The sequence below is a fragment of the Dama dama genome, chromosome 7, assembly GCF_033118175.1.
Source record: "Dama dama isolate Ldn47 chromosome 7, ASM3311817v1, whole genome shotgun sequence".
NCBI lineage: Eukaryota > Metazoa > Chordata > Mammalia > Artiodactyla > Cervidae > Dama > Dama dama.
In genome coordinates this window covers 39,536,266-39,548,398 of record NC_083687.1, presented here as the reverse complement: position 1 = coordinate 39,548,398, position 12,133 = coordinate 39,536,266, and the positions used below count along the sequence as shown (strand labels likewise).

At 49.7% G+C, this 12,133-nt stretch overlaps 1 protein-coding gene across 6 annotated transcripts in view; it reads left to right on the top strand.

Annotated features, from left to right (window-relative positions):
- The first annotated feature begins 2,718 nt into the window (after nt 1-2,718).
- The window catches only part of E2F3 (E2F transcription factor 3), an 84,921-nt gene continuing 75,506 nt past the window's right edge, over nt 2,719-12,133 (top strand). The window contains exon 1 of one of the 6 annotated variants that reach the window (XM_061147525.1): nt 2,719-3,771. In XM_061147525.1, the coding sequence (XP_061003508.1) occupies nt 2,958-3,771 (814 nt within the window). In that variant the 5' untranslated portion in view covers nt 2,719-2,957. Of the gene's footprint in view, nt 3,772-4,900; nt 5,009-12,133 lie in introns of those variants that run through there. The other 5 variants (XR_009693635.1, XM_061147522.1, XM_061147524.1 and 2 more) reach the window with 5 other exon arrangements.

The window sequence follows — 12,133 nt, the reverse complement described above, 5'->3', positions numbered from 1 at the left end:
GGCCACTGACAGACGAGCGGGTTGGAGTAGGAGCTGCAAAGTTGACCTTGTTACCTTGAACTTCTGAGTCAGGATTCTATAATCTCCCCTAACCAGGACTCGACTGTGCTCCTGCCCTGGAACAAAGCTAAGCTGCCACGGCAAGTGGACATCCAGGGGCAGTGGGAAGATTAGAGGCTGAGTCAGAACTGGACCAAAAAGAGCAAGTGCACAAATAGGCAGAATCATAAATTGTTGTTTGTTGTTTAGTCACCAATTCACGTCCAACTCTTATGTGACCCCATGGAGTGTAGCCAGGCTCATGGTCCGTGGGATATCCCAGGCAAGCGCACAGGAGTGGGTTGCCATTTCCTTCTCCAGGGGATCTTCCTGACCCAGGGATTGAAACCAACTGTCCTGAACAGGCAGGCAGATTCTTTACTGCTGAGCCACTGGAGAAGCCCAGAATCACAAATACCTATTAATTAAAGTGCTATTATTATTGCCCCTTTTCATCATAATCTTGTGATATCAGTATTAACAATACGGGATCTCATTTAACATACAAGAACACAAGCTTTTAAAGATGAAAGTTAGATAGCCAGTAAGTAGAAGAGACAGAATTTAAACCCAGATCACTCTGGCTCCAAATCCCATTTTCTTTCTACTAAAACATGCTACCTCTCCACAAATTAACTTCCAGTCCTTCCTCTTCTCTCTTTGAACCCTTCCCACCCCATCCTGGGGTTCACTAAGCATAACATGTCAAAACATGTCTTTTTCCAGCAAATACCTTACATTAAAAAATGTAACTTGGCTAAGGTAGAACGGTAAATATTTCAAAGCTTTCTAAACTAGAACCACAGGGGTGGGTCTAGGTGGTGAACACTTGATACCTGTGACCATGTCCTATCCATCTTACTGTGAGCAGTAAGGAGGAGCGTGAGGAGTTCAGGCAGAGATCCTGTGCACAGTCCCAAGTCCTAAGCTTGTCTCTCATCTTAAAATCAGGTCTATAATGAGAGTGCCTGTTGCCCATCACTCCTTCCACAATCCCCACAATATTCACCCAATTCATGCTGCCAGTGACGTTGTTATTGCTGTTCAGTCGTGTCCGACTCTTTGCAATCCCATGGACTGTTGCCTTGCCAGGCTCCTCTGTCCATGGAATTTTCCAGCCAAGAATACTGGAGTGGGTTGCCATTTCCTACTCCAAGGGTTCTTCCTGACTCAGGGATCAAACCCATGTCTCCTACAATAGAGGATTCTTCACTGCTGAGCCCACAGCGAAGCCCAGTGACATTCTACAGCTGGTGATATCCAAGTAGTTACTAGTTTCTTCCACAGTGACCCACAGTGGAATGTAACATTGATGATCAAGACCGAGGAAGTTGCTAATACCTTATGCCTCTAGCCCAACGAGGCATTGATGCCCTACAAATACCACCTAATCTGTCCTAAAGATAGTGTCAGTTTGATGACACGTATCATTTATGTTAATAAAGGTTTGGGTACTGGGCCTTGGATCCTCAAACAGCTCGAATGCAAAAACCAAAATTTTCCTGAGCCTGGTGCAAGTTTTAACAATCCTTTAGCTCACCCTATTTCAGGTAATAAGACTGATATATCTTGTCAGGCTTTTCATAGGACTGAGTATATGAGTTTTGGAAATTAATAATAATAATAGTCTTGCAAAAGGGCTGGAGGTATTGCAATGTTCATCACCCAGTGAACATCAGATCAGCAGTTATTTTGCACAATTCTCAGTGACTGGAACTGTAAATGATGACCTGACCTATGTACACCTTTTCTCTCAACCTGCTCGGGGTCCTTTTCCTGCTCAGTCTCAAAAGCACAATCTTCAATTTAAAAATCCATGAATACTTGTAGCAGTACAAAAGTCAGTTTGACAACAATTTAATATTTTTCTGGTGGCAATGTCTAGTTTACTTTAAAAAGTTCTTTGAAAATATTTTGGAATAGGTTTGGGTCGTCCTGTCTGAGAACTTGCTAGGAAACCAAAATTGTAAAGTGCTGGTGCCAGGCGTGCAGCGTTTGTTTGGAGCAAGACGTCATCGTGGGAAGCATGTACTTCTTCGGATTACCGTTCGGCGGATTAGAAACCCGCCGAGCAGTCCTAGGTTAGCCCAGATTAACTGCCCTGGGTGCTTCTGGGCCAGAGGGTGAGGGGTAGGAGGTGTCTGCTGAACTCGAAATTCGTTATAAGATTTCACTTGGCAAAACATTTGGAGTTAATTTTTACTTAAATCCCATCAGGCTAATAATGAAACTACCAGAAATGATCTGGAATGGTAACTAAATGGTGCCCGCAACCACGTCAGTCGAACCTTCTGCCCCCACGATTCTGTCTGCCCACATGCTTCTGTCTGTCAGCCTCGGCCTCGGGATCAGCTCTTGCCGCATTGGTTGGATTTCAGGAAGGGGGAAACCCACGATTTAAAGGGCTCAGTTTCCACCTGCCAGGCGTCATTTGCAAGGTCCAACTTGCCTTTGGCACATACTTGGGAGAATCTCTCGCTGTCGTTCACCTATTACGATTACTGGTCAGGCGAAAGCGAGGCCCCGAAAAGTGTCCCCTTGGTCACCTTGACAATTTCTAAAAGCGAAACTTGCGCTCTAGGTTAAATCCACACTGAGTCTGCGGGGCGCGGAGTCCCTGCCCAGGTCAGCAGCGCCCGCCCGGCTGGAGGGCGGGTACGGGGGAGGAGCCTGTACAAGGCGTGGTCTTCCGTGGGAGAGAAGGCAGACTTTACCCCCCACCTTCTAAAACCCACACTCCATCCCAGCCAATCAAGGAAGCCTATGCAAATAGGGGCCTGTCGCCCCGGCAACCATGATGCGCGGCAGCCAATTGAAACCGGCAAGTTGCGGCCCTGCTCCACGATTGGGACGGAAGGGATGAGACAGAGGCCCAATGGGCTGTGGGAACGGTCCTCGGCGGGTTGAGGGGCGGGGATATGCAAATATGGTTTGAAAAGCCGGCGGGAAATCTGAGTTTCGCGGGAGGACCTTGGCGCGTAAACCGTATCCCTTCATTCATTGTCAGCAGCAGCTTCCTGGAGCCATTTTTCAGCTGCCGGCCGCAGCACTCGGGCTGCCGCCGCCGCCTCGCAATCCATTGCATCGGCCGCCCCCGACGCCTTCATCCCCCCTCGGGGCCCGATATCCGTGCGGCCGGGACCCTCCTCTCTCCAGGGCCCCGATTATTTTTGGCCCCCGGGGCCCGTGCGGTGCGGAAAAATAAAAAGAAAAGAGAGAGAAGGGGCTCGGAAGCGCCGGGCGGGGAGGAGAGAAGGAGGAGAGACTTGGAAACTCCGACTGCAAATAATAAAAGAAATTGCAAACAATACGTTAATATTACCATAGCAATAAAAAGAGCAGGAGCGAGAGATGAGAAAGGGGATCCAGCCCGCCCTGGAGCAGTACCTGGTGACCGCCGGGGGTGGGGAGGGGGCGGCTGTCGTCGCCGCGGCCGCTGCAGCCTCCATGGACAAAAGGGCACTGCTAGCCAGCCCCGGCTTCCCCGCCGCCGCCGCCGCCCCGAGCGCGTACATCCAGATCCTCACCACGAACACTTCCACCACCTCCTGTTCCTCTTCCCTCCAAAGCGGCGCCGTCGCCGCCGGCCCCCTCCTCCCCAGTGCCCCCGGCGTGGAGCAGACCGCTGGCAGCCTCATCTACACCACGCCGCACGGACCCTCCGGCAGAGCCGGGCTGCTGCAGCAGCCACCAGCACTGGGACGCGGCGGCAGCGGCGGCGGCGGCCCTCCGGTAAATGCCCTCCCGTCCCCACCGTCCCCAGCCCGGGCGGGAGGTGGGCTCGCATCGCGCGGGGTGGTGGGCGCGCTGCGGGCGGCCCTTGGTGGGGAGCGCGGGGCAGAGGGTCTCGGGCTTCGGCGGCTGCCCCTCCAGCGAGGGTTTATTGTTAAAGACTCGTGTGTTGCCCCCCGCCAGCGCCCGGAGGGTCGGGGGGCTCCGCCGCGAGCGCGGGGCGGCGGGGATCGCCTTGGCGCGAACCACATCAAACACTCCGAAACTTTTCGTGGCCCCCCCTACTCTTCTTTTCCTGCACTTTTCCCTACCCCCACTCTCCCCTCCCCTCCAACTCGAAGCTTCCTCTTTCTCGGGCGTAGGAAGGGGTCACGCCCCGGATGGAGAAGGGGGTGGAGGAGGGAGTAGGGAACTGGGGAGTGGGAGACTCCGGGGGGTGGAAACCGGGGTGGGGGTCCTGGGGCTGATGGCCCCCCCTTCCGGCCTCCGAGGCCCGTTGGCAGCCGGGGGTCCCTAAGGCATGCTCGGAGTGCAGGGGCTCTTGCCAGGTTGCGTTTTGACACATTTGGGGATCTGTTAACTCCCGGCAACAAAGGGGCTGGGGGGAGTGGAGGGGGGCGGTGGAGCAGGGAGCCGGGTGCGGGCCCGGGCGTGGGCTGTCTGGGGGGTGAGGGGCTCGCGGGCTGGCGGCCCCGGCCTGGGCGCATCCTGGCGGTGGCCGCGGCGGCGCCCGCGTGGCCCGAGCTCCCGGGCCTTCCTCGCCGGGCCCCGGGCCTGCCCTTGACCCGCCTCTCCCCTTGCCCCTTCCTTCCCCCCGCCCTGTCCCCCTCTCCGCCCCCCGGCGACGGAGGGCGGGGGCAGCCGTGTTCCCGTCCCGCCGCCTGGGTCTGTCCCTCTCCCCGGGACCCGCCGGTGACGTTTCGCACACGTGCGCGGAGGACGCGCCTGTGACTGGGGAGGAGGCGGCGGCGGCGGGAGGGGGCGCTGGAGGGGGAGAGGGGGCACCCACTTCCTCCTGCTCGCCGGCTCCCTGGCCTGGGACCGTCCCGGCGCCCTCGCACCCGCCCCCGGCGCGGCCACCCTCCCTCTCCTCTCCCCGGCACCCCCCCCCTCCACGGGCGCCCGCCCTCGCCCGGCGCCGCCGGTCCGCTCGGCCCTCCGGGCCCCCTCTCCAGCCGGCACCCCCCACCTCCCCCCCGGAGCCAGGCTGGTTTCGGAAATGCCCTTACAGCAGCAGGTTAGTGACCGGGACGGCTCGGGGGGCCGCCGCGGCCGCGGGGGCACCGGATTCTGTTGGGGGGCTGGAGCCGTGAGGGTAGGCGGTTGAGCGGGGTTTTGGAGTGGGAACGGGGGGTTGGGTGCTCGAGGGAAATGAGTAAGCAAGAAAAATGTAACTAAGTAAATGCCCCGGCCTCCGGTTCTAGGAACCCGGGGGGCAGGAGTGTCCGCCCCAGGGGGTAGGTATGGCGTTTACGTGGATTTTTTCCTAGGGGGGCCGAGGGATGGGCGATCGGAGGGGGGCTTCTCGCCGATGGCCGAGTTGAGCTCTGTTTTCTGTCTTCCTTCCCTTGTGCTGGAGGGGGAGGGGGGCGGGTCAGAGGGTAGGGTGTCTGTAGGATTCCCAGGCCACCCGCCACCCCCTCCCTTTGTCCCTGTAATTTATAAAGCGCCTTTGAGAGATGATTTAGGTCAGTATGCGGCTTCTTTTTTTGTTGATACTAGAAAGAAGTGTGGCCGGGAGGTCTTCCCCCTTTCTCCTTTTCTCTCCTGCATTCCCTTCCTCCATGCCTCCAGTCTTCTCCCTCGTGGTGAGGCTTGGCCCCCACGAGGCTAGGAACAAACCAGACCCAGTTTAGATAAATGGTGGGTTGGTCGTACCCGTCGTTGACCTCACCTTGTCTCGGCTCCGAATGGTCTGAAATTTGGGGAGACTCAAGATTCTGCAGAGGTCTTTAAGAGCGGCAGCACCCAGGCAGCACTTCGGGGGCAAGAGATGCGTCTGGGAAGAATGAAATATTTTATTTCCTGACTCTTCTCAATTTCTCCTCGAGTTGGGTCTTAAGTGCTTTTCAGCCCCGGAGATACTTGCTAGGGATGTGTGATACCTTCTCAGTCAAAGAAGCTCTCATCGCGTTTAGTGACTAGGGTCTGCCAGCAGGGGGGAAAAGAGTATAGGACCTGCTCACACATACAGTATCCACTGTGCCGGATTCTCAGTCACAGGAATATGCCACGCTTTTACTGGCATTAAATACTATTACTGACTTGAACTAAACATGCTTGGATATATTTCAAGCATATATGCCCCCTACTCGGTTCTGCCCCTATATCATAAACCTAATCTGAAACAACCAGCTATTGACATACTTCTGGGATTGGATTCAGATTTATGGGAGGGTAGTTTTGATCATGGGAAATTGAGACCACCGGTTTTTTTTTTTTTAACTTTTGAATTTTAGCCCACTTGGGCTGAGTCTTTGAAACTGTGTAGCCAAACTTCTCTGTAGTTCCTTGTATTTAAGTATAGAAAATTACCCTCACCACCTTCCAAGCTATTTCAAAACTTTATCCTCCTTTTCATGAGATTATTATTCTAAAGACACGAAAACTGTATATAAAGTTTGGTGGTTTTTTTTTTTTTCTTATCAAAATTGTATTAGCTCTCTATTTAAGTCTTGAACTTTTGTTGATATTCTTTCCCTAAGCAGGAGAGACAGCACAGGGAGAGCTAAGTGATTGGCTGAGCAAAGAGATCGTTTAAACACTTTCCATCCAAAACAGGTTGAGAAATCCTGTTGAGGTTGCCAGAGTTGCAGACCTACCTGGTTCTGATTTCCATGTTCTGTCTTTGGAATTTAAAACTAAGAGCATACTCTTCACCTTTTTTTTTTTTTAATTAATGTGGGGAAAAAGTCCATATATATGTGTGTATCTATTATTTGTATATATATATAATATATATATTATATATATATATACACATTTAGTACGGTCTTACTAGCTGCAGTTGCCTGTGTCATTTACAAGTCATCAGATCTTAGGCAAATAATAATCTCTCTCACAACACCACTGTAAAAAAGGGGCAATAAGAAATATGAACATGAAAGTTTTTTTTAGGGTTAAATATGACAGTGCAAGTAAAACACTTAGCACTGAACCAGGCAAATAGTAGATGCCTAATAAAATGAATATCCAGAAATGTTTGTGGTTTTTTTTTTAACTTAGAGAAATAATGTAAGAACATGTGCACACTGCCCCTTTGTTGACATGTGTGAGTAAAATGGCTAAAACTCTTCTAAAGTGGTAACATAACTATCTGTACCTGATTAACTTGAGTGTTTAAATCCATATGTCACGGCGATCTTCAAGAATGGTTAAAATAGGGACACATCACTAGGACAGGCCTGTGTTAGAGATGGCAGTGATGTACTGCCCAAGCATGAGCTTGTGCCTTGAGTTGTGACAAATCTAGATCAACTCACCCTCACTTTCTGGCCTTGCTCCTCCCTTGATCCCAGGGACCTACCACCCTTGGGTGCAGCCTGTACTCTGTAGCTTTTGTAGAACTGAGCTCTTCATCATTGCCATGTCAGAGATATGCACCAGGTAAATGCAGTTTCAGATGGTGAGCTGTTGGGCACAGAAGTGATCTAGGGAAACCACAGTCAACAAGTGCTGTTTTCTAGAACAGGGGGGCTTCATCATTTTCTGCCTCTGCTAAAAAGCAGCTGAATGATTTCATCCCACTTCTAGAAAGTTTGGAATCTATTAATGCAAGAGACAATGACCTGTCACATCTGATTTAATTTGATCCAGTCACAGCAACCCGCTGATTAGACTTTGGGAAGGAACCCACAATGCTTGAAATTTCCGTGTAAGAATGGAGAAACCATAGGTGCTACAGCTGAGTCTTTTTTTTTTTTTCCTGTATGAGTATAAAAGAAGAAAAATGCTGGGTTCCTGTGGTTCTGTACTCAATAATCTTGCTTCTGCTGAGATAGATGGTTGGTGCCAAGTTTAAGCTAGGAGAGAATTTTTAGTCACTACATACCCCAAAATGGAAGTTTTAATATAATGCAGTGCCCAGACTCGGGCAGTACAAATAGCTCCACTATAATCAGTACCCATGGTGCCACTCTAATCATCCTCTGAAACAAAGCACTCTTAAATGTGGCTCTGTGAGCTAAGGAACCCAAGCTTGCGAACAGGAAAGGATTTTTTTTTTTTTCTGTTTTTCTATAAATCGTCACCTTGTATAATACTTGGAAGAGTAGATTCTGAGATTAATGTTGTGTTGTGTAAAAGCTAACTTGAAAACAGAAAATAATACTCTAAGCTTAGACATGAATAAATAACAGCACCTGGAGATTGAAAGGTTGTAGAGAAAAGTGGCTTTTATTCTCATTTCTTACAGGTATAATGCATAGTTGTCTTTTATTGCCACTCCCAGTGATACACCATCCATACCTTTAGCCTCTTTCCAAAGGACCTGGACCCATTTGGCAAGGCTTCAACTATTCATAGTTGATTTTCTGGCTGCTTTTCTAATTTGACATGAGTTACATATATTCCATTTGTATGTCCAGTTTTCATCCACTTTCCTAGGCTGACCAACTCCCAATTCTTTTTTAACCACCTACTTTCTACTAACATTTTAAACTAGGATGAGTGAAAACTCAACCACTGCCTGTGTTCACTAAATCATGTCCCTCCTAGATGCAACACTGCAAATAGTGCATGGCAAAGAAGGTAGATTGCAATTCTTATCAGATGCTGTTTCCTTTTAGTTTTTAAATAGAGGAACTTCCCTGAATTCTTTGAGGTACTAGGCATGTGGTTTAATGCATATTTTTCATGCTTGTTAGCAGCTTAAAAATAGTGTTTCGGGTACTGTATTTACAATGGCTAAGACGCTTTTTTTTTTAAAACTAATCATTTTTCAGGGGAGTAAGAAGTCCAGCCCACTGGGAAAGTAGTGAGTTTAGGAAACCACCAATGGTATCTCCTTCCTCCTACCCTGACTCCCTCTTTGGCTTCCAAGAGTGACTTGGAAAATGTATCTTACACAAGGACAAGTTGTAGAGCAGAAGAGACAAAAAAGCAGCAACTGGGATGGGGTCAAGGAGTCCACAAAGGGGATGGGATAATAGAGAGGGATCATACATACAGCTTCTGCATTAGTAAAAAGGAAATCGGTTTATTTTCTGTTGTCACTTTTGCTTCAAACACTCTTCCCCCAAAGCAATGCATTTTTAGAACTCAAAGAATGTGTGAGTTACAAGAATGTATTCTCAGGCCGCCTCCAACTTTACCTGGGGATCAATCTTGTTGCTGTGGCGGCTACGGTCATCTACAGTAGGGGTGCCCAAGCTCCTGGATCAAAGAGGTAAACCCTCTGGTCACCAGATTGTAATCACAAAGCCTGTGTACCTTGCTTTGCTGGAGAACCTGGGTGAAACAGACCACTGTTTAGGTTTAGGTCAGCAGAGGTTGATAGAACAGACAGCTGATGGAATAGAGAGGACTTCAGAGGAGGTAGGAAGAATAAAAGTAATTGACTTCCGTCTGCTTTCTATTACTTTAGCCCAACCGTCTGGGGCCATTTCTAGTGTCCCGGCAGCATTCTTATAACAATTCTTATAATTAGCACAGGCAATAATTGATATTCTTGATGGTCTTTGAATCATAACATGTGAGAGCTGTAAAAGAAGAATCATCATGTGACCCAATACCCTTCATTTCACAGGTGAGGAATTAAGACCCAGTGCAGTTGAGTTACTTACCCAAGGTCATAAGCTAACTAGCGACAAAGCCAGAACTGAAACCGGAGACTTGAATTCTTAGAAGCCTCATTCGCCAAGAGAAAGTTAACTGTGTCCCATGTGCCCTGTATGGGAAAATTGGGATGAGTAGAATACATTTCAGATTGCCTTCAGGAATGGTTACACTTTTTGAAAATAGACACATACAAAAGTGTCCTTTGAACAGTTGGCTTTAGAGTAACAGCTCATTCTCAAAGATACAAAATAAGTGAAGCTCCTTTAGATGTTCAGTGAAAGGGAATTTAAAAAAAAAAAAAAAACAGAAGGAATGACTGACTCATAGAAACGTGATAGTAGCATGTTTAAAGCTTTATGTGTTATTTGCAGACTTCTGTGGATATGACACTTCCGGTGCTCGGAAAGTGAAACATATACTTCACTGAGAATAGAACCTGGAAGGATTTTTGCCATCCTCTTTAGGAGAGGGGCACGTCGTCGCTCTGGTGTTGGAGATCTGTCTGGGCCGTCTACATCCTGGGTGACTGCTGTGTTTTTTAGAGGTCAGGGGCCCTTGCCTAGTGACCTTAGACCAGGTGCCCTGCCGTCTTTGAAGACTGTTGGCTAAACAGAATGGCCGGTCAGTTTAACTCTTTCAGAGGAAGTCCTCATCCCCTAAAAGCCAGAACTAATTTCCTTAAAACGCCTTCTTTTACTCCTGAAATTGAGAAAGCTTAAAAATAGAATCACTTCAAGCCCTGAAGCCCAAAAGTGAAACATAATCCAATGTGGCGGTAGTCCACTGACTAGTTAGGAGGCGGGGATATATGGCTGGTCTATAATCCACAGACCGGAAAGGTGCCGCATGCAGGTACAGTCTAGATCAGGGCAACTGTTGGTGAGACCTGTGGTCAACAGTGAAGCTGATTTCCCCTGGAGGGCTCTACGGAGGATGGAGTCCATCTCTCAGGAAGCGGGGGAGCTAACCACCCTTGGTGCTCCCAGCCAGCTCATGCCTGGCTACCCAGGAGATCCCGTTGGCTCCTCCAGCCTGACTGCTGAGAAAGGCTTCTCTGAGCTCTGGTTTTTATGATCCTGAATGTTGCAGCTCTGGACACTGGGGGTCACGGGAGGTCCACTCAGAGCCTGTAGACTTCACCCCTCCTTTGCTCCTTTTCTGTGTCTGATGCTTTGAGGCTCCAGAAATAGAACCCGAGCAGCCATGCTGTGGCCCCATCCCTTCTGAGCCTTTCTAGGTTTGGCGGCCCTTAGGAGAGGTGAAAGCTTCTATGTACCCAACCCATACCCTCCACCTAAAGGGCAAAGTAAACGGCAGCCAAGTAGAAGATTGAGACGATGGAGCGTGAAGCCAGTGTCTGGGGTCTTATTTTCTCACCAACTGTGTCACTTTGGGCAAATCCGCCTAACTTCTGCATCTTCATTTCCTCCCCTGTAAAATGGGGGCATCATCATACCTACCTCATGGGATCCGGAAGATTAAATGAGTTCATATCGTAAAGTGTCTAGACCAGTGCCTGGCCCATGGGAAGAATTCGGTGGATTCTTGATGAAATTGCTCTTTCCATTCATGCTGTCTCAGGCCCTTCCTCCGGTGGTTTATTTCCAGAACCAGCCCCAGCGTTCATCCAAACCCAGTGATGCCTCTAAAAATGACGGTGATGGGGAGGAGCAGTGAACCGCGAGGCGGGTTCTCCTAAACGTATTCTTTAGGATTTTTGTATGTCTTTATAAATTGTGCATGGACTTGGGAGAAAGAGCAGAAAAATAAGCTCTTTATTATAATAGCCCTCTCAGTAGTGATAGTTTCATGACTAGAATTTTTATTTCTGTGATTATTTGTGCTACGAAAGTTGCAACTATTAACGTGCTGTCACCTCTGTACAGTAAACAAGGGCTTAAGACAGAATGGCGGAGATCAGGATGTCTGAGGTCTCTGGGCCCCAGCAGGATGGGGAAGTCCCCACGTCAGTGTGGGGGAGGGGGTCTGTCTCTGGGTGGACCCCACCCCCACTCCTTTCTCATCTCTGGCCGGCGGTGCCCGGTGGTTTGGTGTGTTATGCCTGTTCCTGCCACTTACCCCTCACCTCTCCCTCTGCCTGGCATTTATAGAAGGATGCTCGAATGACTTATCAAATTAATTACAACCTCCTCCCTACCGTTTGAGGTCCCGGGAAATCTCGCCCTTCCCGTTCTTCTTCCCAGCTGGGATGCTGGCGGGCGCAGCGTTTAAGGTGCTGCTGCTTCCCTTCTTTGTTGTTCGGTCGCTCACTCATGTCCAACTCTGTGACCCCGTGGACTGCAGCTCGCTAGGAGCTTTGGCTCTAGTGCATGTATTTGCTCGCTCTTCTCGGCTCTTCCCGGTGGCCTATCAAGGACACGTCCTGCACAGAGCCTCCGCTGATTCCCGGGGCCTCGGGCCGCCTCCCCTTCCTCGAGTTCCTGCTTCCTTCCTTCCTGTAGCACTTCTTAGTTCTCCTTCCATCCCTATCAGCGGTGCCCTTGACTCGCTCTTCCTCCAAACCCACAAGCTTCAAGAAAACCGGCCTGTGGTTTGTCTTCATATTGTCCTTGCTTTGGCTTCT